At 47.9% G+C, this 27849-nt stretch overlaps 1 protein-coding gene across 2 annotated transcripts; it reads right to left on the bottom strand.

Moving 5' to 3' along the window:
• Positions 1-500: 500 nt before the first annotated feature.
• On the bottom strand, positions 501-26233 carry FABP6 (fatty acid binding protein 6). Of its 2 annotated transcripts, XM_025388572.1 has the most exons (6): positions 26151-26233; positions 11009-11226; positions 10084-10162; positions 7211-7386; positions 4586-4675; positions 501-611 (listed from the first exon to the last, which is right to left on the bottom strand). In XM_025388572.1, the coding sequence occupies exons 3-6, from the start codon at positions 10148-10150 to the stop codon at positions 558-560; spliced, it is 387 nt and encodes a 128-aa protein (XP_025244357.1). In that variant the 5' UTR covers positions 10151-10162; positions 11009-11226; positions 26151-26233; the 3' UTR covers positions 501-557. The 2 variants fall into 2 exon arrangements, with proteins under 2 accessions (XP_025244357.1, XP_025244358.1); XM_025388573.1 differs by lacking the exons at positions 11009-11226; positions 26151-26233 and having other exon boundaries at positions 10084-10276.
• Positions 26234-27849: the final 1616 nt, after the last annotated feature.

The raw sequence follows: 27849 nt of genomic DNA, 5'->3' as shown, positions 1-27849 counted from the left end.
AGCGAATAACAGCAGAACCCTGGCCAAGCTGAAACAGCTTCCCTGGGCGAGCCCTGGTCCATCCCTACTTTGAGCTTTGGAGCCCAGCAGCCGGGGCCCTTCCCAGAGGAACAGCTCCCACCCCACAACCCCCAAGTCCTGATATGCCTGTCCTGTGGCCCATCCGAGAATCAATGTGTTACCTTTCCCAGCTGACTTTGTCTCCATAAAGGAACCTTCAAGCAGCACAGAGTAGTGGGTGGCAGAGTGGGGCGAAGGGGCCACAGAAGTGTGCCCACCATGCTTCCTGTGTGCCACCTTCAGCCTCACCCAGAGGGCAGGAGCATTGCAGTCATCCACATTCATGTCTTGCTCTGCCATGACGTGAATCTCACAGGGATCTCAGGGCCAATGTGTGGCCCATGTGGCCACCCTTGGGGGCTTTCCCGCCCTCACCCAGCCAGAGCCCATCCCAAGACACCAGAAAAGAAAAACAAAGAGGTTCTGGAGCGAGCAGCGTCTGTCCTTGTATCAGTTTTATTGGCGGGTTTGTAGCTCCCTGGGCCGGGCCTGGATGCCTAGGCCAGTCTCTTGCTCACGCGCTCATAGGTCACGCCTCCAATGGTGGAGATCTGAAAGAAGCCGCCAGGACAGAGGGAGTCAGTGGCCCACCCCAAGGTAGCCAGGAGGCCCCGCTGAATGAAGATGAGCCTCCAACCCCAGCCTTGAGTAGATGAGAGTCAGGTGCACCACTTCTTTGGGCCTCAGTTTCCCAATTTGTTCCAGGAGTCAGTGTGCGGACTCCCTGTGATGAATGGTAACCGGCTGTGAGGGGTGATGTGACTCTGGATGTGGAACCCTGCACCTCTGTTCCTCTCCATTCACCCATGATTCCCCTGCATGATTCCATTTAATCCTCCCAACAGCCCTGTGAGGTTGTTCTCATTGTACAGATGAGAAAATGGAAGTTTAGAGAAGTCAAGTAACCCTTCCAAGGCCACACGCCATGGCTGCACCGCACAGTGTTCATGGGTACCTGTCACGTGCTCAGTGATGGGAAGATACAGTCCCTACTCTCTGGAAGCCTCAGGTTTAGTGGGAGGGGCAGGCGGGGGCATGCAGTTCATTGAAGGCCCACAGTGTGTGGTGCCCAGGGCTCCCTGCCGTGAAGCTGTGCTGCCATTGGAGGTGCACGTGTCATCAGCTGGTTTGCACACCCAGCAGAGGAAAGCAGCATTTCCATGAGAAGAGTGGGTAGCAAACAGAGAGCTGTGGGAGAGCCCAGAGGAGGCAGGGAGCCACTGACTAGGTAACAGGACGGGGAATTGGCTGTTGGACAGAAGCCTGCAGAACTGGATTTGGACAAGCAAACAGGAGAAAGGGAGTTCAGAGGAGAGAAACCACATGGCACAGAAAGGGAGATAGGAACGGCTCTGGCCAGCTCAGGAGCAGTAGCTGGTCCAGGGGGGCTGGGCAGAGCATACCTGTAGGAGGGCAGTAAGGCCATGGAAGGTCAAGTTTGGTCCTGATTCATGACAGCAGTGTGAAGTGATGTGTGACTTGCATATGGGATGGATGCAAGGTAGGGGAGAGGTGGAATCAGAGGAGGCTGGGGCTTAGTGTAGGGGAGAGATGATGAGAACATTGCAGGGGTGCTGGTGGCAGAAGGCAGGAGGGATGCTTACAAAATGCACTGTCTGTTGGTAGAGAAGTGGGGAGGTGCCAGGATGATTCTGGGCCTCTAGAGATGGGAGATTTGCATCAAGACAGCTCCTCTCAGGGCCTAGTCATGGAACTTTGTTTATGTGTGCGCGTGCCTGGGTCTATGTGCATGCATACATGTGTGTGTGCCTGGCTGTGTCATGTGTGTGTGCATGACGACCCTGAACTCCAGCCACTGCCCACACCACATGGGCTCCATGATGAGGAACCTCTGGGTATTGACAAGCAGGTTCACTCAGCTTGGGAAGATCAATTCTCTTTTCAGGCCCAAATCCGCTTCCAGTTCTCCTGCCCTATGCTCTCCCTGCACACCTCACAGGCTGGGGAACTTTGCTTCTTCTGGGAGTTATTGACTGACATTTCATGTAAAAATGCATCAAAAGTCCTTTCATTAGATCCTTCGAAATGTCAGTTTTCACCCAGGAGAAGAGGGATATAGTCACTTTTGTTCTTTTTACAGTTTTTCAACACTGTACGTCTATTAATTGTTAGACTTTTTTTTTTTTTTTTTTTTTAGACAGAGTTTTGCTCTTGTTGCCCAGGCTGGAGTGGGCACATTCTCTACTCACTGCAACCTCCACCTCCCGGATTTAAGCGATTCTCCTGCCTCAGCCTCCTAAGTAGCTGGGATTACAGGTGTGCACCACCACACTCGGCTAATTTTTTTTGTATTGTTAGTAGAGACTAGGTTTCACCATGTTGGCTGGGCTGGTCTTGAACTTCTGACCTCAGGTGATCCACTTGCCTCAGCCTCCCAAAGTGCTGGGATTAGAAGCATGAGCCACCACACCCAGCCAAGTTTTAGATTATTTAAACAAAAATGTTAAAGGGGGATAAAAAAAGACCCGTGGGCCTGGGCAGAAGAGGCAGGGGGCCTAGTCTAGAAGTTCTAGAAGTCAACAGATGAGATCTGCCTCTGCATGTACTAGCTGTGTGGCCATGGCCAAGTCCCATGCTATCTCTGAGCCTTGTAATGCTGCTCTCTCTGTAAAATGAGTATAATGGGAGGGCACGGAACCTCTTGGGCCACGTTACGGACTCCATGTGTGTCCCCCAACCAAACCCATATGGTAAAGGTTGAAGCCCCAATGTGATGTTATTTGGAGATAGGACCTTTAAGGGTGATTAGGTTATGAGGGTGGAGTCCTCATGAGGGATTAGTGCCCTTATAACAACAGACACAAGGCCTGATACAGTGGCTCACGCCTGTAATCCCAGCACTTTGGGAGGCCAGGGCGGGCAGATCACTTGAGGTCAGGAGTTCAAGACCAGCCTGACCAACATGGTGAAACTCTGTCTCTAGTAAAATTACAAAAATTAGCTGGGCATGGTGGCACACGCCTGTAATCCCAGCTACTCAGGAGGCTGAGGCATGAGAATCATTTGCATGGGGGAAGCGGAGGTTGCAGTGAGCTGAGATCACGCCACTGTACTCCAATCTGGGCAACAGAGTAAAACTCCGTCTCAAAAAAAAAAAAAAAAAAAAACCGGCCGGGCACAGTGGCTCATACTTGTAATCCCAGCACTTTGGGAGGCCGAGGGAGTACATATCATGGGGTCAGACCAACCTGGCCAACATGGTGAAACCCCGTCTCTACTAAAAATACAAAAATAGCTGGGCATGGTTGTGCGCACTTGTAATCCCAACTACTCGGGAGGCTGAGGCAGGAGAATTGCTTGAACCTGGGAGGTGAAGGTTGTAGTGAGCCAAGTTTACGCCACTGAACTTCAGCCTGGACAACAGAGCAAGACTCTGTCTCAAAAAAAAAACAAAAACAAAAAACCAGACACGAGAGAGATGACGTCTCCCTGTCATGTGAAGAAACCAGGACGGGGGCCCTCATAAGCCCCTGCCCATGCTGGCACCCTGAGCTTGTACTTCCCAGCCTCCAGAGCTGTTTGAAATAAGTGTCTGCGGTGTAAATCATTTACACCAGTGTCTGAGAGAGGCAGTGTGCTCCTTTCCTCTTGACAGGGCTTGAGATGAGGGCACAAGGAAATGACAGACAGAGAGAGAGAGAAAGATCAAAGAAGGAGAAGCAAGGGGGTCACACAAACCCTGCCTCCCTCATCACACCTTCCCTGCTGGAGAGCTTCAGGGAGGAGGGAAGGGCCCTTTCTAGACCAAACAGGACCCCAGAGGGTCTCTGACGCAGGTCACAGGCTCACAGTGAGGGAATGAAGTGTGGAAATGCCTTCTTTTCCCTGTTAACTTCACATCCATTTCTTCCACCTGGGGAAAACTTGGAGACCCACGGGAAAGAAACAGAAGTGAGAGGAAGGGCCTCCCAGGGCACCACCTCCTGTGTAGGAGGGTCCACAGATGTGTGTGTTGGACCTGCCAATATTGAAAGAATTTTTTAATTAGTTGCCAATATTTAATAGTGTGGAGATTTCACATGGAAGTGCAAATTTCCATCTTCTCTGGATAAATCAGAAGATCTGGTAGAAGGCGCCTGATGTCCCTCATGGAAATGGAGTGGAGTGGTGGCTGTCCCTGAAGGAGCCCACCTGGACCACCTCCTTTATTTATATTCTGGGAAAGATCTTCCGGGGCTTCCAGTCTTGTGCCCCAGAGGTGGCCGAGTGTGAGTGCTGCAGTCAGGCTGCTTAGCATCAAATCCCAGCTCTGTCATCAAAGCTGTGTGCTCCCTCACTTAGCTTCCCCGTGCCTCAGTCTCCTCCTAAAATGGAGACCAAAATCCCCACCTAACAGGGTTATTTGAAGACCAAATGACATCATGTGCATCCAGCACTCAGCATAGAACCTGGCACAAGGGAAGTGCTGGTAAAGCCAGCTGCCCAGAGGCCTACCTCTGAGGGGCTGTGGCCAGGAGACAGACAAATGTCCAGTAATCATCTCAGGGACCAGCAGGACACTCACCTCCACCAGCTTGTCACCCACGATCTCTGAGGTCTGGTGATAGTTGGGGAAATTCACCACCAGCTTCCCGCCCTCCATCTGCACGGTGGCCTGGAATGGAAGCACAACATTAAGCCTGGGTTGTTGCAGGTGATTGGTAACTATCTGGGGCTGGTGGCACGGGGAGTAAGAAGAATTTACCAAGGCCAGGCGCAGTGCCTTACGCCTATAATCCCAGCACTTTGGGAGACTGAGGTGGGCAGATCACTTGAGGTCAGGAAGACCAGCCTGGCCAACGTGGTGAAACCCCGCTATTAAAAATACAAAAATTAGCCGGATGTGGTGGCTCATGCCTGTAATCCCAGTTACTTGGGAGGCTGAGGCACGAGAATTGCTTGAACCCGGGAGGCAGAGGCTGCAGTGAGCAGAGATTGTGCCACTGTGCTCCAGCCTGGGCAACAGAGCAAGACTGTCTCAAAAAAAAAAAAAAAAGAATTTACCAAGACAGTTGTAGGCAAAAAAAAAAAGTCAGATTTCTTAGAGAAAGTATGAAAATATGTTGCAAGGGTGCACTGGGCAGGTCAGCAAGAGAGGAGCTGACTGCAAGGAGACAGTCTTGCTGGAGAGTTTATAGATTGTTGCTTATGCAGTGTGCTGAAGAGGGTTTTGTGCAGTACTGACAAAGCAAAGGTTATAGTGAGATAACTTACATATTTCTATCAGTGGAGGTGACGATAGCTGGGCACAGGAAGATTGTGAGTTATTTGCACAGGACGGGTATGTGTTCTGGACCATGAAGAAAGGCAGACTTATAGCTTATCTACTCTCCTTTTTTGCTTTCCCCTGCTGCCACCAGCCTGACTCCTTTTCTATAATTAGAACTCCACATGGGTCACCAGAGGCCTAATGATAGAGGCAAATAGCTGGGGTTCAAATTGCTGGTCCCAGCATGTTCTGGCTGCAGGGCCTTAGACCCATTCCTTGGTATCCCTGAGCCTCAGTTTCTTCAGTTCTTTTATTTTTTTTTTCTTTTGAGGCGGAGCCTCGCCCCGTTCCCTGTTGCCCAGGCTGGAGTGCAATGGTGTGATCTCGGCTCACTGCAACCTCCGCCTCCCGGGTTCAAGCGATTCTCCTGCCTCAGTCTCCCAAGTAGCTGGGATTACAGGTGCCTGCCACCACGCCTGGCTAATTTTTGTAATTTTAGTAGAGACAGCATTTCACCATATTGGCCAGGCTGGTCTCGAACTCCTGACCTCGTGATCCACCTGCCTCGGCGTCCCAAAGTGCCGGGATTACAGGCCTGAGCCACCGTGCCCGGCCAGTTTCTTCACTTCTAAAACAAAAGCAAATGACTGCGTTTTTTCTTCTAGCATTCAATATGTGGTAGGCACTATGCCAGGTGCTTTCATGCACTGTCTTGTTTAATCTTCACCACAGCTCTTGGAGCCACAGACAGTATGTAGTCTCCTTTTGCATACTAGAGATACGAGGCTCAGGGGAGTAAAATGACTTACCCAAGGCCCTACAATTGCTGGTGGGAAATCATGGTTTCAAACCCAGCCAAGGCTCAATCCAGGGCCCAGCCTCTTTATCTCTGTGCTACATAGAGAGGCAATATTAAAAAAGCACTTATGGCCGGGCACAGTGGCTCACGCCTGTAATCCCAGCACTTTCGGAGGTCAAGGTGGGCAGATCACAAGGTCAGGAGTTCGAGACCAGCCTGGCCAACATGGTGAAACCCCCGTCTCAGCTAAAAGTACAAAAATTAGCCAGATGTGGTGGTGCATACCTGTAATCCTGGCTACTCGGGAGGCTGAGGCAGGGGAATCGCTTGAACCCGGGAGGCAGAGGTTGCAGTGAGCTGAGATCATGCCAACTGCACTCCAGTCTGGGTGACAGAGTGAATCTCAAAGGAAAAAAAAAGCACGTATGCTCTCTAGTGCCTGGTGTGAAGGCCTGCCCCTGTTGTGTGACTAAGGCAAGGTTATTTATTTATTTATTTATTTATTTATTTATTTATTTTGAGATGGACTCTCACTCTGTCACCCAGGCTGGAGTGCAGTGGTATGATCTCAGCTCACTGCAACTTCTGCCTCCCGGGTTCAAGCGATTCCCCTGCCTCAGCCTCCTGAGTAGCAGGAATTACAAGTATGCACCACCATGTCCAGCTAATTTTTGTATTTTTGGTAGAGACAGGGTTTCACCATGTTGGCCAGGCTAATCTCAAAATCCTGGCCTCAAGCCATCCACCCACCTCGGCCTCCCAGAGTGCTGAGATTACAGGTAAGAGCCACTGTGCCTGGCCAGCAAGCTTTTTAATCCCATGATTTAGCCTTCCCCCTCAATCTGGGGAGAGTAATTGTAGCAATGTCATGGGATTAACTGCATTAAGATGAAAAATCTGTTCAGCAAGAGTCTAGGTTATATTAAGTGTTCAGCAAGTATTAGCTATTTTTCTTATTGTTTTGGCGCCCATTTTTGACCATTAAAAATCAGGAGCATTAAAGTGCCAAGTAACTCAAGCTCTTAATGCTGGAGGCCAAACTGGAGAAAGAAGCCTCAGCTTGGGAGCAGGGAGGCCGTGTTTGAGAAGGAGAAGTCGGGTGGAGGCCTGGGGAAGGACGGGAACAGCCAGTGGCCTCTCACCTTGAACTTCTTGCCCCCCATTGTCTGTATGTCGCTTTCCTTGCCAACAGTGAACTTGTTGGTCATGGTGTGTCCTCCGGAGTAGTGCTGGGACCAAGTGAAGTCCTGCCCATCCTGCTGCACCTCCGTGACGATCTTGAAGTTGCGGGCCTTTTCGATTACATCGCTGGAGAGCCCTGGACCCGGGGATAAGCAGAGTAGCCATATAAGAGTTGCTTTTAACCCTGTGGTTTGGGGAAAGAGCTTTCCTGCCCACCCCCGCTGCCCTATCCCATGTACACGATAGGCTAGCCTACAGGTTAAGAGCACAGTGCCTGAGACAGGTAATACATGTTGTGAGCCATGTGGCTGGGGGAAGTCACTCTCTGTATTCATCCTCAGTGTATTCATCCGCAAGATGGGGATAATAAGGCCCATCCCAAAGGGCTGTTACAAGAATTATATTCAATGTGAGTGTGTTTGTGAAGCTCCGGGCACATAATGGGTGCTCATCAATAATAACCAAGCTTCTGATAGTAATATAAATATAACGGAATCTTGCCAAGCTCGCGAAGTTTTGGAATTAATGAGACTTTCAAGACTGTGTCTTCTGGCCAGATGTGGTGGTTCAGGCCTGTAATCTCAGCACCTTGGGAACCCGAGGCGGGCAGATCGTTTAAGGTCAGAAGTTCAAGACCAGCCTGGCCAATGTGGTAAAACCCCATCTCTACTAAAAATACAAAAAAAAAAAATTATCTGGGGATGGTGGCGGGTGCCTGTAATACCAGCTGCTTTAGAGGCTGACGCAAGAGAATCACTTAAACCCAGGAGGCAGAGGTTGCAGTGAGCCAGGATAGCGCCACTGCAGTCCAGCCTGGGCTACAGAGCAGGACTCTGTCCCCTACCTTCCACCAAAAAAAGATTGTGTCTTCTAATATTTTTATTTTACAGATAAGGAAGCGAGCACCCAGAATGGGAAAGGGACTTCCCAGTATTTCATTGAAAGTTAATGACAGAATCGGTGTAGAACCGAGGTGGGCTCCCTTCCCATTCCACAACACGAAGCTGTCATGCTCCTTCAGGGCCACTGCCAGTGCATGACTCAGAGGGGCTCTCGACTCCTCCAGGTCCCAAGGCTCAATGGGCCTGGTCTCAGGGTTCCTTTGACCCAGCTGGCAGGCAAGAAGTGGCCACCAAGAGGGAGGGCATGGGTCCCCTTGAGCTGTCCTCTGAACCTTAAGAGTTACACTGCCTGAGACTTTTTAGATAGTGAGATACTGAGATTTCCACAAGATTGTCAGATCCACTGTCTCACTGGTTCCTCACAACAGACTCGTGTTACAAGTCAAGCAGTGAGAGAAGGAATGAAATCACTGGTATCTCTGCCCACACTGTTTGGCACAGTAAGAGACCTGTGTTTGCTGAATGACTGTGTGAAGAAGTTGATTGTCAAACCTGGTCTCCACGCTAACCCTTTGGTTTCCTCTCCTAGGCAGGATGTGGTGAGACCACTCATCATAGGGTCCTGGGTGCCAATGGCCTCTGCCACTGACTTGGGCAAGTCACGCTGAGTCCCCATTGGTAACACTGAGATAGCCTTGCATATAGCTGGTGTTTGATAAATGTTTGACAGGCTGGGCGCATGGCTCACGTCTGTAATCCCAGCACTTTGGGGGGCCGAGGTGTGTGAATCACCTGAGGTTAGGAGTTTGAGACCAGCCTGGCCAACAGGGTGATACCCTGTCTCTACTGAAAACACAAAAAATTAGCCAGATGTGGTGGCATGCGCCTGTAGTTCCAGCTACTCGGGAGGCTGAGGCAGGAGAACTGCTGGAACCCAGGAGGCGGAGGTTACAGTGAGCTGAGATCATGCCACTGCACTTCAGCCTGGGAGACAGAGCAAGACTGCGTCTCAAAAATAAATAAATAAAAATAAAATAAATACATGCTTGACTAAATAAACATCAAATCTCTACTTCACCAACCAAGTTTCCACTTTACCAGTTACTAGCTGTGTGACTTTGGACTAGTTACTCAATTCTCTGGGCCTCAAGTTTTCCCTCAGTAAAGTGGAGATACTAATATATTCGATGTGTATTTTAAAGTCAAAGAGTGTCTAGGCCGGGCGCGGTGGCTCACACCTATAATCCCAGCACTTTGGGAGGTCAAGCCGAGTGGATCACCTGAGGTCAGGAGTTCAAGACCAGCCTGGCCAACATGGTAAAACCCCGTCTTAACTAAAAAATTACAAAAAAAATTTAGCCAGGTGTGGTGGTGCACACCTGTAATCCCAGCTACTGGGGAGGCTGAGGCAGGAGAATCACTTGAACCTGAGAGCCAGAGGTTGCAGTGAGCCGAGATGGTGTCATTGCACTCCAGCCTAGGTGACAGAGTGAGACTCTGTCTCAAAAATGAAATAAAATAAAATAAAGTTGAAGAGTGTCGGCCAGGCGTGGTGGCTCACGCCTGTAATCCCAGCACTTTGGGAGACCAAGGCGGGTGGATCACCTGAGGTCGGGAGATCAGGACCATGCTGGCTAACATGGTGAAACCCTGTCTCTACTAAAAATACCAAAAAAAAAAAAAAAAAAAAATTAGTAAGGCAAGGTGACGGGCGCCTGTAGTCCCAGCTACTTGGGAGGCTGAGGCAAGAGAATGGTGTGAACCTGGGAGGCAGAGCTTGCAGTGAGTGGGGATAGCGCCACTGCACTTCAGCCTGGGCGACAGAGCAAGACTCCGTCTCAAAAAAAGAAAAAAAAAGAGTGTCTGAGTTCTTATTATCCTCAGAGTCTGGGAGAAAGCAGTTGCTCAACAAATGTGTGAATGAATGAATGAAATCCTGTCCCACCGTGACAAACCAACCCCGAGGAAGGGATACCCAGGAGCTCACTCACCGAGGAGCTTCATGAACTCATCATAATTCTTCTCACTCTCCATCTCGAACTTGCCGGTGAAAGCCATGCTGCTGGGAGGCTGGAGCCAGAGAGCAGAGGGATGAGGAGAACGGTGGTGCTGAGGGGTCTGCTTTCCCAGCTTATAAACTCTCCCAGTTGCTGAGGCTCAGCCCCTAAGTCACCCCACTTCTTCTCCCTCCTGTCCTGAAGAGGAAGCACTCGCTGTTTTATGATGTGGGCAGGACCTGGAGGGACAGAGCCCCAAGGTTATTCACCCTGGGGAAGTGCTGCCATTGCCCGCAGGGTCAGGATGGCAACGGGTTTGAGGAGTCATCACCTCTCTGCCCGTCTCTCCCTCCATTCCCACACGCCCTGCCCTCAACCCATGCTCTCACCATCTCTCATCGCTCATGCACTCTCTCACTCTGCAACCAAAGCACTTGAGCACTTGCTGTGTGCAGGGCCAGCACTGAAGAAACACAAATGAACGAGACACACACCTTTCCCAAAAGAGCCTTTGGTTTAGTCCAGAGACAAGCACACACCTGCAGAGAGTTCTTGTGTAAGCAGGATGTGATGTGCCCCAAGGGAAAAGCAGGTGGCTGACCTGGGGCATGGGGAAGGAGCAATGGTGTCCAGCAGGTGGCTGGTGCATGTTTGGGGAGGAGGTGGCATTTGGCACCCATCTTGGAGGACCAATAGGACTTGGATGTGTAGGGAAGCAGGAAGGTTGGAGGAGGCTCAGAACAAAGGGAGATGATATTCTAGGATGAGGGAACAGTGTGATGAAGATGGAAAGGGTCATGATGAAAGGAAACAGTGAGTCTGGCTGGAGCAAAGCAAACCTGAAGGACAACAGATGCCCCTAAGGGTGGAGATAATGCAACCAGAGTACAGCAGCCACCCATGGACCTTGGCAGCGCACCTGGAGGAGAAGGTGCCAGGTGCCTTGAAGACGCCTGTGTGCCAGGCACTGGGCTGGGAGCTGGATGAGTTTTATTTTGTTCAAGCTTCAGAGCTGGAAGGGGTTAAGGGTTCAGAATCTTGACTTCCATTTCCTGCTCTGTCTCTCAGTACCATTTCACATGCTGGGACTCTGTCTCCTCAGTGATCACTCCAGTCTATCTATCTTGTGAGATAGTCCTCTGCATTGGGCAACATTGACAGTGCAAAGTATAAAACACTCTGCAAAGGCTCTCATGATTATTATTTATTTATTTATTCATTTATTTTTGAGATGGAGTTTCACTCTTGTTGCCCAGGCTGGAGTGCAAAGGTGTGATCTCAGCTCACTGCAACCTCCGCCCCCTGGGTTCAAGCAATTCTCCTGCCTCAGCCTCCCGAGTAGCTGGGATTACAGGCATGCACCACCACACCCAACTAATTTTGTATTTTTAGTAGAGAAGGGATTTTTCCACGTTGGTCAGGCTGGTCTCGAACTCCCAACCTCAAGTGATCCGCCTGCCTCAGCCTTCCAAAGTGCTGGGATTACAGGTGTGAGCCACCGAACCTGGCCGATTATTATTAATTCAGGAAATCTCTGCATGTCTATTTCCTTTTCCCAAGCTTGCTCTCCATGAATCTCCCTCATTTCCATCTCAAGCTGAATTCAATACAGTTGCTGACTCCCAGACCTGGGACTAAGGAGTCTCTGAACTGATGAAAAAACAACTCTGCCACATCTTACCAGGCTTTAATCTCCAATCTTGGAATTTCTAACTCCAGCCAGGACTCTTACTTTAGTCTAACAGGCAGACAGACAGACAGACAGACACACACACACACACACACACACATCATGGATTTTTCTAAGTTATATATACAAAAATTTCAAATAATTCAGAGCAAGTGACAGTCCTGTCAGAGGTGACCTGTGATAATAGTTTGGTATCTCTCCTTCCAGGCTTTTACTTTTCTTTTCTTTTTTTCTAAGACAGGGTCTCTGTCGCCCAGGCTGGAGTGCAGTGTGTGATCTCAGCTCGCTGTAGCCTCGACCTCCCAGGCTCAAGTGATCCTCCCAACTCAGCCTCCCAAACAGCTGGGACTACAAGTACATGCCACCATGCCTGACTTTTTTTTTTTTTTTTTTTTTTTTTTGAGGTGAAGTCTCCCTCCGTTTCCCAGGCTGAAGTACAGTGGCGCAATCTTAGCTCACTGCAACCTCTGCCTCCCAGGTTCTCCTGCCTCAGCCTCCTAAGTAGCTGGGACTACAGGTGCGCACCACCACGCTCAGCTAATTTTTAGTAGAGACAAGGTTTCATCATGTTGGCCAGGCTGGTCTCAAACTCCTGAGCTCGGCTGAGCTGCCCACCTTGGCCTCCTAAAGTGCTGAGATTACAGGCATGAGCCACCACACCCAGCCCCTTTTAGGCTTTTAAATGCACATATTTACTTTCTTGTATAAATGAGACTATATTGTTCTGTTACCTCCTGTTTATGTAATGATATAGGCACATGTCTATATCATTACAAAAGGGTATATCATATCCAGTTCAATAGCTCCAGAGTATTCTATCATATGTATGTCTCATAACTTACTTAGCTATTGCTGGATTTTTTAGGTTGTTTCCAATCTTTTCCTATTATAAATAACTGTGATAAAAATATTCTTGTTCACACCTTTCACTGTACATGTCAGATTATTTACTAAGATTACTTGCTAAGGGTGAATTCCCAGACATGAAATTCCTAGAACAAAGGATTTTAGTGTTTAAAATTTGTGTATCTATTACTTTACTGCCTTTCAGAAAAGCTGTAGCAGTTTACACTCCCGCCTAGAGTATGTGAGAATTTCCCCTCACTGATAATAATAATGATGAAATAACAATGACAAGAATAGCTCACATTTATTGGATCTTTATTGTGCATTTGGCACTCAGCTGAGTGTTTTACATGAAGGATCTTATTTAATCTTCAGAACAACTCTATGAAGTATGTACTGATATTGTCTCCATTTCACCTAGGGGCAAACAGAAGTTCAGTGAAGTATTAACCTCGACAAAATCACAGAGCCTTGGTGTATAGTTTATATTTACTTTTTTTTTTTTTTAGTTGAGATGGAGTCTTGTGGCGCGATCTCGGCTCACTGCAACCTCCGCCTCCCAGGTTCAAGCAATTCTCCTACCTCAGCCTCCTGAGTAGCTGGGCTTACAGGTGCCACCATCATGCCCGGCTAATTTTCTGTATCTTTAGTAGAGACAGGGTTTCTCCATGTTGGCCAGGCTGGTCTCGAACTTCTGACCTCGTGATCTGCCCGCCTCGGCCTCCCAAAGTGCTGGAACTACAGGCGTGAGCCACCGTGCTCGGCCTGTATTTACTCTTAAAATAGCTTTCAACATCTTTTTTTCAAAAAAATCCCCATAATCCCATAACCCTAATACAAGTAAACTGCTTTTATTAATTAATTTATTTATTTGAGACAAAGTCTCGCTCTGTCACCCAGGCTGGAGTGCAGTGTCACATCTCGGCTCACTGCAACCTCCGCCTCCCGGGTTCAAGCCATTCTCCTGCCTCAGCCTCCCAAGTAGCTGGGATTATAGGCGCCCACCACCATGACTGGCTAATTTTTCTGTTTTTAATAGAGATAGGATTTTACCATGTTGGCCAGACTGGTTTCGAACTCCTGACCTCAAGTGATCCACTTGCCTCAGCCTCCCAAAGTGCTGGGATTACAGGTGTAAGCCACCCTGCCCGGCCTTATGTTTTCTACTCTCTTCCTCCCTCTTCTGCTATTTCTCCTCCTTCTCTCTCATTATTATCTTCTTTCTTATCAACTATAACAGATATATAATAACCATACCCCACATAAATACAACATTGCATTCTATTTTTCTTCACCCAGCATTCGTTTGTAAACATAGTCCCATGTTTCTAAAAAGTTGCCAGGTTGGGCCAGGCGCAGTGGCTCACGCCTGTAATCCCAGCACTTTGGGAGGCTGAGGCAGGCGGATCATGAGGTCAGGAGATTGAGACCATCTGGCTAACACGGTGAAACCCCATCTCTACTAAAAATATAAAAAAAGGCTGGGCGCGGTGGCTCAAGCCTGTAATCCCAGCACTTTGGGAGGCCGAGACAGGCGGATCACGAGTTCAGGAGATCGAGACCATCCTGGCTAACACAGTGAAACCCCGTCTCTACTAAAAATACAAAAAACTAGCCGGGCGAAGTGGCGGGCGCCTGTAGTCCCAGCTACTCGGGAGGCTGAGGCAGGAGAATGGCATGAACCCAGGAGGCGGAGCTTGCAGTGAGCCGAGATCGTGCCACTGCACTCCAGCCTGGGCGACAGAGCAAGATTCGTCTCAAAACAAAAACAAAAAAATACAAAAAAATTAGCCGGACATGGTGGCGGGCACCTGTAATCCCAGCTACTTGGGAGGCTGAGGCAGGAGAATTGCTTAAACCCTGGAGGCGGAGGTTGCAGTGAGCCAAGTTCGTGCCACTACACTCCAGCCTGGGGGACACAGCGAGACTGTCTCAAAAAAAAAAAAAAAGTGGGGGCCGAGTGCTGTGGCTCATGCCTGTAATCCCAGCACTTTGGGAGGCCAAGGTGGGCGGATGAAAAGGCCAGGAGTTCAAGACCAGCCTGGCCAACACGGTGGAACCCCATCTCTAGTAAAAATACAAAAATTAGCCAGGTATGATGGTGGGGGCCCGTAGTCCCAGCTGCTTGGGAGGCTGAGGCAGAATTGCTTGAACCTGGGAGGTGGAGGTTGCAGTGAGCCAAGATCACACCACTGCACTCCAGCCCAGGTAACAGTGTAAGACTTCATCTCAAAAAAAAAAAAAAAAAAAAAAAAAAGCTGTCAGGTTTGGCCAGATGTAGTGGCTCATACCTGTAATCCCAGCACTTTGCAAGGCCAAGGCAGGCGGATCACTTGGGGCCAGGAGTTTGAGACCAGCCTGGCCAACATGTCGAAAAACCTGTCTCTACTAACAACACAGAGAATTAGCTAGGCATGATGGCACATATCGGTAATTCCAGCTACTGGGGAGGCTGAGTCATGAGAACCACTTGAGTGTGGGAGGCTAAGGCCATGGTGAGCTGAGATCATGCCACTGCATGCCAGCCTTGGGGACAGAGTAAGACTCTGTCTTTAAAAAAAAAAAAAATTCTCGTAGAGACAGTGTCTCACTATGTTGCCCAGGCTGGTCTCAAACTCCTGGGCTCAAGTGATCTTCCTACCTTAGCCTCTCATAGTGCTGGGATTATAGGTGTGAGCCACTGCACCCAGCCTTGAGCGGCATTTTAATTTCCTCCAAAAACTTTTCCTTTGCGTTGACCACTCAGCTAACTATTTGACTCAAGAGACCTAGCTTTTGGTCTATCTCATTATTCCCCCATTCAGCTTAATCATTTCTAATGTTTGATTTAAAGTGAAAGATGTGCAACTTCTCCTTTCACTTGAACACTTAGAAGACATTTTCAGGTTTTTAACTGGCCTAATTTCTTTTGTTGTTGAGAGAGGGTCTCCCTCTGTCACCCGGGCTGGAGTGCAGTGGCAAGAAAAACGCCTCACTGCAGCCTCAACCTCCCAGGCTCCGTCTTCCACCTCAGACTCACAAGTAGCTAGGATCACAGGCATGCACCATCATGCCCAGCTAATTTTTTTATTTTTTTGTAGAGATGGGCTCTCGCTTTGTTGCCTAGGCTGGTCTCAAACTCCTGGGCTCATGCAATCCTCCCACCTTGGCCTCCCAAAGTGCTGGGATTACAGGCATAAAGCATCATGCCCAGCCTAATTGGCCTAATTTCGATATTGTGTCTCAGGGAATAAGAAGGTCTGAGGAGGGAAAGAGAGATGGGGAATGGGTAGAAGTTCACTGTTTTGGCCAGGCACAGCAGCTCACGCCTGTAATCCCAGCACTATAGGAGGCTGAGGCAGAAGGATTGCTTGAGCCCAGGAAGCCCAGGAGTTTAAGACCAGTCTGGCAATATAGTGAGACGAAAAAGTCATTTTTATAAAAAAATTTTTAAATTAGCCAAGTGCAGTGGTGTGTGCCTATAGTCCTAGCCACTTGAGAGGCTGAGATGGAAGGATCGCTTGAGCCCAGGAGGCAGAGGCTGCATGAGTCAAGATTGTGCCACTGCACTCCAGCCTGGGCAACAGAGCGAGAATTTGTCAAAATAAGGAATAAGGAAGGAAGGAAAGAAGGAAGGAAGGAAGGAAGGAAGGAAAGAAGGAAGGAAGGAAGGAAGGAAGGAAGGAAGGAAGGAAGGAAGGAAGGAAGGAAGGAAGGAAAGAAGGAAGGAGGGGGGGAGGGAGGGAAGGAAGGAAGGAAGGAAGGAAGGAAGGAAGGAAAGAAGGAAGGAGGGGGGAGGGAGGGAAGGATGGAAGGAAGGAAGGAAGGAAGGAAGAAAGGAAGGAAGGAAGGAAGGAAGGGCAAAGATTCACTCTTAGATAGGTGGGGTTTATGGTACCCCAAAACAATTACAATAATAACATCAAAGATTGCTGATCACCAGAACACATATAAAAATAATAATAAAGTTTGAATACTGTGAGAACTACCAAAATGTGACCCAGAGACCAAGTGGAAAATGGTGCTGACAGATTTGTTCCACATGGGGTTGCCACAAACATTTGATGTGTGAAAAACAGTTTCTCAGGGAGACTAAGGCTGGAAGATCACTCGAGCCTAGAGTTTAAGACTACAATAAGCTATGATCATGCCACTGCACTCCATCCTGGGCAACAGAGCCAAATCCCATCTCTAAAAAAACTAAAAAATAAAAAAATAAAAATAAAATACAGTATCTATGAAGTACAATCAAGTGAAGTGCAATAAAACAAGGTATGCCTATATTTCCTTGAGCTAAAGCCCCAGGATGGGACTACCAACTTAAGGGGTCTGGAACATTCTTACAACTCATACAATGTTTTGTCAAATTGGGACTGAATTACTTTACATCCAGCTTAACTGGGACTCAGAATTTCGAACATCTTTGATACTTTCCTGCCCCTCAACATAACAAATTGTGCCATCTTGAGAATTTCTTTCTTTTCAACAACTTTTATAATAAAAAGGGATTTTATTTTCTGATTATAAAAGTAACATATCTTCACAGTAGAAAATCTGTGGCAGGGAGTGGTGGCTTGTGTAATCCCAGCACTTTGGGAGGCCAAGGTGGGCGGATCACCTGAGGTCAAGAGGTCGTCGAGACCAGCCTGGCCAACATGGTGGAACCCCATCTCTAGTAAAAATACAAAAATTAGCTGAGTGTGGTGATGGGCTGTAGTCCCAGCTGCTTGGGAGGCTGAGGCAGGAGAATCACTTAAACCTGGGAGGAGGAGGCTGCAGTGAGCTGAGATGGCGCCACTGCACTCCAGCCTGGGCAACAGAGCAAGACTCCATCTCAAAAGAAAAAAAGAAGAAGAAAAGAAAATGTGGGAAGAGACCAGCCTGGGCAAATATAGAGACCTCATCTCTACTAAAAATTTAAAAGTTAGCAGGTGTGGTGGCATGTGCCTATAATACCAGCTACTCTGGAGGCTGAGGCAAGAGGATCACTTATGCTGGGGAGACTGAGGCTTCAGTGAGCCATGATTGCACCACTGCATTCAGCCTGGGTGACAGAGCAAGACCCTGTCTTTAAAAAAAAAAAGAAAATTTCGAAAGAACAAAACACAAATTCAAAGTTACCTATAATCCTACCAAAAAATCTTCTTTTTCAATTGTGAAATTAATGCATACTCATTGTTTAAAAAGACAAAAGCTTAAGACTTTGTAAAGGTTAAAACCCCAGATCCCACTACATCTCATTTTCCAGAGCCAGCTGCTGTTAAATTCAGTAGATAAACTTCTAGATGTTTTCCACATGCACACAAACATATTTGTGCATATCCTTTTTTCCTGCTCTTTTTAACAAAAATGAAATTCGGAGATACTGTTTTGTCTTGTTCTTTTACACATAGCTATATACATAGATATACATCATAAACATAAATGAGTCTTATTTCTTCATGGAAACTGGAAAAAAAAGTCTCCATCCATTATTAAAAGGGACTTGCCAAATGGACAAATCCACTAACAGAGTATGTTTTGTCGCCATGTTCTAGGCATGAGAAACAATGAAAAATTCACCATCTCCCTGAAAGCCTTGGGGGAAATTATTTTATCGCAGTAATGGAGACGCAAATCAGCCATAAGGTGACAGCCAGTGAGTGAGCTAGAAAGGTTTAGGGGGTGGGGCATAGTCTTCTGGAGTCTTCCGGGGTCTCTGTCTTGGAGGAAGTTTGCACCTTGTAAAACCCCTCCTTCCTGCCTTGGCCTGCCTGGATGACTGCTCACCTTTCATCGGTCTTTCTGAATTCTAATTGTCCTTCTACCCCCACCTCCTGTAATGAGGATTCTTTGATGACTCCAATCTATAGAGATTGTCCCTTGCAAAAATCCCCATAGCCTGCACCTTCTTTTTGTAATGGCTCAGTGGGGGAACCTGGGCTTTAGAGTCAGTCAGCCTTCTCATGTATTAGCTCTGAGACTTCAGACACACCGTCGATTCATTCAACAAACATCACCTGAGCATCTATAATTCACTGGGTTCTGGAAATACCAAGTACCCGTCCTCAAGTCTCAAGTCTTTTTTTTTTTTTTTGAGACAAAATCTCACTCTGTCACCCAGGCTGGAGTGCAGTGGTACAATCTTGACTCACTGCAACCTCCGCTTCCAGGGTTCAAGCAACTCTCCTACCTTAGCCTCCCAAGTAGCTGGGATTACAGGCCCCCATGACCATGCCCAGCTAATTTTTGTATTTTTAGTAGCGATGGGGTTTCACCATGTTGGCCAGGCTGGTCTTGAACTCCTTATCTCAAATGATCCACCCACCCCAGCCTCCCAAACTGCTGGGATTACAGGCGTGAGCCACAGCTCCTGGTCTGTCCTCAAGTCCTGTGGGAGACACAGTCCTATAAACAGGCAATTACAACATGATGTGATCAAAGCAATAAAGGCTGTAACATAAGGATATTTTTGGAACACAGAGACATTACCCGACCTCTTCCTTAGTATCAGGGAAGGCTGATATGAGAAGAATTAACAAATAAGCCAAAGCCTTATTTATTATTATTAATTATTATTATTAGGCAGGGTCTCACTCTGTCACCCAGGCTGGAGTGCAGTGGCACAATCAGCCTCAGCCTCACAGGCTCAAGAGATCTTCCTGGGCCGGGCACGGTGGCTCACGCCTGTAATCCCAGCACTTTGGGAGGCCAAGGCGGGCGGATCACAAGGTCAGGAGATCGAGACCACGGTGAAACCCCGTCTCTGCTAAACATACAAAAAATTAGCCAGGCGCTGTGGCGGGCACCTGTAGTCCCAGCTAGTCCGGACGCTGAGGCAGGAGAATGGCGTAAACCCGGGAGACAGAGCTTGCAGTGAGCCGAGATCGCGCCACTGCACTCCAGCCTGGGGGACAGAGGGAGACTCCGTCTCAAAAAAACAAAAAAAGAGATCTTCCTGCCTCAGCCTCCCGAGTGGCTGGGACCTCAGGCATGCTCCACCACACATGGTTAATTTTTTAACTTTTAATAGAGACGAGGCCTCACTATGTTGCCCAGGCTTGTCACAAACTTCTGGAGTCAAGTAATCCTTCTGCCTTGGCCTCCCAAAGTGCTGGGATTACAGGTGTGAGCCATCACCTGGCCTCATTCATTATTACATGGGGAAAAAAATACCTATCTTTCAGAGTTTTAATGAGATTAAATGAAAGTACATAGCAAAAGTGCTTAGTACAGGATCTAGCATTTCACAGGTGATTGTTGAAGGATAGCTACTGTTATTCTCACTCACTGGCAATTTGTCCAACCTACCTGCCTATTTTGAACTACAGTTTGTATATTGTAGCATTAATTTAACCCTTCACAAAGTGAGTCTTTTATCTCCCAACTACACTATGATCCCTTCCAGACCTCAAGCTGCATTTCATTTTTCCTTCTGTATGTGTACCCAGTGGGTACTGGGATAGTGATATTTGTTCAGGTCTGTCTGGAATAGGCTGTAAGGCTGTGTTCATACACTACTGGGGATGCAGGAAGGGAGGGCTTGTGAAAAATGGAAATCCCTGTGACTTGACCCCCCAAAATTCTGATTTGGTAGGTCTGGGGTGGGGCCCTAGAATCTGCATTTTGACAAACTCCCCAGCGACTGCAGTGCTCAGTGGCCTTGAGAAGCTCTAGGCCAGGGGATGTGGGCAAGAAGGACCAAGTAGCTTCTCCAGGCCCCCGCTAAACTCCCTTTCCCATTGATTTCCTCCTGCACAGTCAGAGCTGTTTTTTCCTTAGTTGCTACTCTTCCAAGGTCAGTGTCCAAGGCAGGATGGGAGTGGTGGTGAGGCTATGGGAAAGGACGACATTGGCACTCGGCTGACTCACTCAGCCATACTCCCACCCCTTCCCTAGAGTCCAAGTGTACATCTGACCCTTCACCCTCCATCCATCCACGCCCGCCTCTTCCCCTCTTCTCCTGGGTTTGCCTATTTGTTCAGACCCTCATTGAGAAACTCCCTGGAGGGGTGAATGGACTCAAACTGCCTCCATATCACAGTGAAGTTTTATGAGGCAATAGAGCCAACAGAACAACTATACCCTAATAGAGATAAAGAAGGCCCCAAGGCTAATTCCCCCGGGCCACCCCAACTTTCCACCTGAACTCTGGCCCCTGCCTCAGTCAGCCACCATTGTTCTCAGAGTAATGCCTGGAGAAGGGGGTGGGAATACAGGTTCTTGAGTCCATGGGTGGGGAGGAGCCCTGGGCACCCTCCTACTCTCTCCATCCCCAGGACCTTACTGGCCTTGTATAGAGTAAGTGAACTATCAGGGTTATCGATTCCTGGATTAAACTCCCCTTCCTCTTTCCTCAATTAAAATCTGAAATACTATTTGGCATTGATCCCTAGAATGTCAGGGCTAAATGGGACCTCTGAGAGCAATATTTTCCGATGATGATACTTCTAGTTTTAGTCTCAAGAATCAAAGGCCGGGAGTTTGAGATCAGTGTGGCCTACGTAGTAAGAGCCTGGCTCTAAAAAAATTAAAAAACAATTAGCCAGTCATGGTGGCTTGTGCCTGCAGTCCTAGCCACTGAGGAGGCTGAGGTGGGAGGATCACTGGAGTCCAGGAGTTTGAGGCTACAGTGAGCTATGATTGTGTCACCACTCTCCAGCCTGGTGACAGAATGAGACCCCAACTCATTTAAAAAAAAAAAAAAAAAAAGGCCGGACGCAGTGGCTTACACCCGTAATCCCAACACTTTGGGAGGCTGAGGCGGGAGGATCACCTGAGGTCAAGAGTTCTAGACCACCCTGGCCAACATGGTGAAACCCCGTCTCTACTAAAAATACAAAAATTAGCCAGGCATGGTGGCAGGTGCCTGTAATCCCAGCTACTCGGGAGGCTGAGGCAGGAGAATTGCTTGTACTCAGGAGGCACAGGTTGCCGTGAGCCGAAATCATACCTTTGCACTCCAGCCTAGGAGACAGAGTGAGACTCCGTCTCAAACAAACAAATAAAAAAAAGTCAAAGACTAAGATAAGAAAATCCAGTTGACACTTAGTTTATCCACAGTGAGAAACGAAAGAGATAGAGACTCTGGGCCCAGTCTGCCTAGGTTTGAATCCCAGCTATGTCACTCACTGGTTCTGTGGCCTTGGGCACCTTATTTATTTTTCTGTGTCTCGGTTTTCTCATCTGCAAAATCTGGATAATAATGGTGCCTACCTGAAGGGGATGTTACTAATGTTAAATGAGTTAAGTCAGGGGTGGTGGCTCTCACCTGTAATCCCAGTGACTCAGGAGGCTAGAGGCCAGGAATTGGAGACTAGCCTGGGCAGCATAGCAAGACCTTGTCCCTAAAAAAAACCAAACAGAAAATCTTAGCTAGGCATGGTGGCCTGTGTCCATAGTTCCCTCGCTACTCGAAGGGCTAAAAGAAGGATTGTTCAAGCCCGGGAGTTCGAGGCTGCAGTGAGCTATGTTTGTGCCACTGCACTACTGCTTGGGTGACAGAGCAAGACTTGACTCTAAAATTAATAAATAGGCCAGGCACGGAGGCTCTTGCCTGTAATCTTTCCTCTTTGGGAGCCTGAGGTGGGAGATTTGCTTGAGCCCAGGAGCTTGAGATGAGCCTGGGCAACATAGGGAGACCCCATCTCTACAAAAAATAAAATAAAATAAATCAACTGGGCATGGTGGCGTGTGTCTGTAGTCCCAGCTAGTCGGGAGACGGAGGTAGGAGGATTGCTTGAGCCTAGGAGTGGAAGGCTACAGTGAGCCGTGATCATGCCACTGCACTCCAGCTTGGGCTACAGAGAGATATTCTGCCCAAAAATAACAATAATAAAATAAATAAATGAGTTAATTTTTGTAAAGTACTTTTCGCAGCACCTGGCACAGAGAATCTAAGCGTGTGTTAAGTAAGTATTGGGGCAGGCTGGCCGTGCAGCTTCCACACCGCTCTGTCCAGTTCCCAGCTTTGCAGTGTTAATCATTTCCCTCATCTCCAAGTGTCAGATGTATTAGCATTCAGCCCTCCTTCTTGTCTTTACTCTGAGCACTCATTCCCTTGGTGATTTCATCCAGCCCATAGCTTTAAATATCATCTTTTGCTGATGACTCTGATTTTTTTCCTCCATCTCAGACCTCTACTCTGGACTTAGTATATCTAACTGCCTACCTAACAACTCCACTCTATGCCTTACGTCCAACATACATAAGGCATTTCTAACTTACGTCCAAAAGTCCTGTGCTACCCTCAACAAAACTCGCTCCCCCCATGGAGCATTTCAGTTGATGGAAAATACTGAGAGCCAAGATCTAATGTGCACCTGCAATGCGCCAAGTCCTGTGCTAAATGCTTTACATAAATTATCATCCTATCCTCCCAACCAGTCTTGTATGTCAGTCCTGATATTATCCCCATCATGTAGATAAGGAAACAGAGGCTCAGAAATAACATGCCCAGGTGGTAAGTGGAGAATGTCTGGCTACAGGTCCTGCACTCATGTCCACTAACTAAATGCAACAATTTGATTACATGCAGCCTCCAGAACCAATCAGGGTCTTGGAGACTGATCGCTCCTTTGGTACTTAGTGAATGACCCCAAAGCACCAGACACCGTGCTGAGCACTCAAGACATGGCACTGCTCTTAATCCATGCAACAAACTTCTGAGAGAGTTGTAATAATCCCTAATTACAGAAAAGAAAGTCTAAGTTCAGAAAGGTTAGGTGACTTGTCCAACGTTACACAACCAGTCACTGATTAAGTTTGGATAGAAATTCAATACTTACTACCACCATGGATCCTGCTGGCTCTCTGATCCAGCAGTGGAACGCCAGTCTGTTAATTTACAATGAGGGCCGGGCAGGCATGGTGGTTCACACCTGTAATCCCAGCATTTTGGGAGGCTGAGGTGGGCGGATCACCTGAGGTCAAGAGTTCAAGACCAACCTGGCCAACATGGTGAAACCCTCATCTCTACTAAAAATAACAAAAATTAGCCAGGCATGGTGGTGTGTGCCTGTAATCCCAGCTACTCAGGAGGCTGAGGCAGGAGAATTGCTTGAGCCTGGGAAGTGAAGGCTGCAGTGAGCTGAGATTGTGTCACTGCACTGCAACCTGGGTGACAGAGTGAGACTCTGTCTCCAAAAAAAAAGAAAAATTTATAATGAGAACTATAAGTCATGTATTCATCATTTTACTCATTCAATACGTACTTACTAGCACCAGGCTATGTGTCAGGGGATGGAGATACACAGCAGAAGACAAAATTGTCTCACCCCATTGAATGAAGCTTCCAGCTTTGCAGCTCATCAATTTTCCCCAGTTCATCCCCTACTCAGCCTCACATGCTTTCCTATCCAGCCCACGGATGTATCCTTCCTGTGCCAGAACCCTCAATGTCTTTCTGCCACATTAGCTTCCCAGGCCCCATCCTTACACACAAGAAAGCATTCGTCCTTCTACCTCCCACCTGCAGGACTTACAGCCGCAGCCAGAAGAGGTGGCACAATGGGGGAGGGGGTAACACCACCTCAAGTTCATGACCCTCCCTCAGCAAGGCTTTGGGATATTCACTGGTTCTTTCCTCTCCTCGTTGAGTGAATCCCACTGCCATTCCTCACAACAGCAGCTGGTTTGAAATAACCTTTACCTTCTTATCAAGTCTCCTACAACACTCCCACCACCTCCACTTCCCAGTTCTAATTCCTCATGCTGTTAGTTCTTTTTTTTTTTTTTTTTTTTTTTTTGGCAAGGTCTCCCTCTGTCACCCAAGCTGGAATATAGTGGCAAAATCATGGCTCACTGCCACCTCAGTCTCCTGGGCTCAAGCAATCCTCCTGCCTCAGTCTCCCAAAGTGTTGGGATCACAAGTGTGAGCCACCATGCTTGGCCACCATCACTTTTTTTTTTTCTTCTTTGAGACAGAGTTTTGCTCTTTTTACCCAGGCTGGAGTGCAGTGGCGTGATCTCGGCTGACTGCAAGCTCTGCCTCCAGGGTTCAAGTGATTCTCCTGCCTCAGCCTCCCGAGTAGCTGGGATTACAGGCACCTGCCACTACACCCGGCTAATTTTGTATTTTTAGTAGAGACAGGGTTTCACCATGTTGGTCAGGCTGGTCTCAAACTCCTGACCTCAGGTGATCCACCCACCTCGTCCTCCCAAAGTGCTGGGATTACAGGTGTGAGCCACTGTGCCTGGTCCACAATCACTTTTAATGGCCATATTGTAATCCATTGTACAGACATATCACAACTTAGCCATTCTCCTTTTGTTGGACAGTTAGGTTAGGAAAAGAAAATTGTATACATCAATAGGAAACACCACAACATGGGGAAAACAAAAACAAAAGCGTTATTCAAAACCATGTGTTAACATGAACAGCATTATCTGAGGCAACTGGGATACAGCTGAAGTTCCAGTGGATGGCCACGGGTCATAAACTAGTGGAGGACAGTGACCTCTGAGATGGTAACCAGGGACAAGCTGGGAAGTTCTGTAGGGCAGCCACCTCACTGGGAACAGTCTTTTCCAGACAGGGAAAATCTTTATTTTTTGCTTCTGTTCTGTGTCTCTGCCTGTTCCACAACCCACTTTTGAGTTGAGTTGATGGAATTTCCCTCCCTCCCTCCCTTCCTTCCTTCCTTCCTTCCTTCCTTTCTTTCCTTCTTTCTTCCATAGAGACAGGGTCTCCCTATGTTGCCCATGCTGGTCTTGAACTCCTGGGCTCAAGTGATCCTCCTGCCTTAGCATCCCAAAGTGTTAGGATTACTGGCCAGTTGATTAAATTTCTGACTGCTGCAGACAAGGTCCTTTGAGTCACAAGTCAAGAAATCCACTAGAGGCCAGGCATGGGGGCTCATGCCAGCCACATTGGGTGGCCGAGACAGGAGGATCACTTGAGTCCAAAAGTTTGAGACCAGCATGGGCAACACAGGGAGACCCCCTATCTACAAAATTAAAAAGAAAAATAAATCCACTTGAGGCCAGGTGTGGTGACATACACCTATGATCCCAGCACTTTGGGAGGCTGAGGCGGGAGGACTGCTTGACGCCAAGAGTGCAAAACCAGCCTGAGTAACATAGCAAGACCATGTCTCTACAAAAAATTTTAAAAATTAACCAGGCGTGGTGGCACGTGCCTGTAGGGAGGCTAGTAGGGAGGCTACTAGAGAGGCTGAGGCTGGAAGATCACTTGAGCCTAGGAGTTCAAGACTGCTGCGAGTTATTATTACACCACTGCACTCCAGCCTGGGTGACAGAATGAGACCCTGTAATAAACATTATAAAAAATAAAAATATAAAAAGAAAAGAAAAACCTACTTGAGCTAGCTTAGGTTTAAAAAAAAAAAAAAGGTGGTTTATAATATTGAACCATCAGCATATACAACTGCTATTTGACCTTTATGACCTATAAAAACAACAATTTCAGATGGTTCAACCTAATATTCTAACAATGCAGGAGGATCTCAAGGAGCCCAGGGATAGGAAACGAAGTCTAGGTTCATGAAGAACTAGAACCAGAATCTGAAAAATGTCAGGAACCCTTCCCTCCCTTCTTCTACCCCACCCCTTTCCTTTCTTTGTCTGTTTCATTCTCTGCAGGTCTCCTTTCCCGCACGCTGTCAACACAGTTTTCAGGACTTAAGTCAGAAGAGAAATAATCTGATTGGCCTATCCTGAGTCAAGTGGGCATCTCTGGTCCAATCAGCTCTGGGCAGGGAGGCACAGCTCTTTATGGAAGCGCTCTTAATTGCAAGCAATGGAAACTGATTTGAGCAAAAAAGAAATTTATCAAAAGGATATCGACTGGATCACAGACTTTTCAGACTTGGAAAACAGACAGAGACAAGAGAGGATGAACAGCTAGAACCACAGCCACAATCACATCACAGAAATGATTTTGTAAGGATTCTGCTGCCAAAGGCTGGACTGGGCAGTTTGCACCCCTATCGAGGGTAGCACTGCATGCGGACCCTGCAGCCACCATTCCCCTGGGCATGGAATATGGCCACCACCACCAGAATGGATTCTCTTGTCCCTGCTTACTCATATCATGAGCTGCAGAGGCTGAGCCCACCTCAAGGGCATGCACGCTCATTGCCATGGGGCGATGGGACAAAACGGGACATGAGTACTGGCCTTTTCAGCTTTGTACTGGAAGGTGGGCCCACCTTTCATTGGGCCCCATATAGTGGAGAGTTCTCTAAACACAGAAAAGGGTACAGATGCTTGATCCCACCAAAAGGGTCATGAGGTACCAACCGTCTCGACCATGAGGGCCAACTGCTCTGGGTGGACAGTTCTTGAATAAGGGACTGTGGGCTGGATAGGTGCCCAAAGAGTGTCCATAATAGTTACCTCTCCCCAAAGATTCTACCCAGCTCATGTGCCTTCTATGAAACCTTTCCTCCTCACAATCCATCCCATCCTGGCTCTTTTCTACTTAGAACTTGTATAGGAGGGCTGGGCATAGTGGCTCACACCTATTATCCTGGCAATTTGGGAGGCCGAGGTGGGCAGATCACTTGAGGTCAGCAGTTCAAAACCAGCCTGGCCAACATGGTGAAACCCTGTCTCTACTAAAAATATTGTAAAAAATAGCGAATTGTAGGGTCAGATGCAGTGGCTCACGCCTGTAATCCCAGCACTTTGGGAGGCTGAGGTGGGCAGGTCACGAGGTCAGGAGATCGAGACCATCCTGGCTAACATGGTGAAACCCCGTCTCTAGTAAAAATACAAAAAGTTAGCTGGGCATGGTGGCGGGCACCTGTAGTCTCAACTACTCAGGAGGCTAAGCCAGGAGAATCACTTGAACCTGGGAGGCAGAGGTTGCAGTGAGCCGAGACTGTGCCACAAAACTCCAGCCTAGGCAACAGAGCGAGACTCCGTCTCAAAAAAGAAAAAGAAATTAGCCAGTTGTGGTGGCAGGCGCCTGTAATCCCAGCTACTCGGGAAGCTGAGGCAGGAGAATAGCTTGAACCTGGGAGGTGGAAGTTACAGTGAGCCGAGACCACACCATTGCACTCCAGCTTGGGCGACAAGAGCAAGACTCCATCTCAAAAAAAAAAAAAAAAGAACTTGCATAGGAAGGCACAGGGTGAAATTGTTATCGTTGTTTTTCTGAGATATAAGCAGCTGGAAGGCAGGAAGCCTGCCGTATGTTTCTGTTTGGTCTGTGTAGGGCAGGGCCTATAGCTGTGCAGGACCTATACCTGGGCTTTTATATACTTGTTGGTTGGCTCAGGCATCAGCCAAGGCTCTTACAG

This window comes from Theropithecus gelada, chromosome 6 (assembly GCF_003255815.1).
Source record: "Theropithecus gelada isolate Dixy chromosome 6, Tgel_1.0, whole genome shotgun sequence".
NCBI classification, from domain to species: Eukaryota; Metazoa; Chordata; class Mammalia; order Primates; family Cercopithecidae; genus Theropithecus; species Theropithecus gelada.
The sequence above is the reverse complement of the archived record's forward strand: the minus strand, read 5'-3'. Positions and strand labels throughout refer to the sequence as shown.

Bases quoted from the DNA above. Each gene is read 5' to 3' on its own strand.
- FABP6 (XM_025388572.1), bottom strand. From the start codon at position 10,150: ATGGCTTTCACCGGCAAGTTCGAGATGGAGAGTGAGAAGAATTATGAT. The intron at 4,676-7,210 runs GTGAGAGGCCAC...CTTCCATTCCAG, and splicing joins TGGGGGGCAAGAAGTTCAAG to GCCACCGTGCAGATGGAGGG. The intron at 612-4,585 runs GTGAGTGTCCTG...GGCTTCTTTCAG, and splicing joins TGGGTGACAAGCTGGTGGAG to ATCTCCACCATTGGAGGCGT.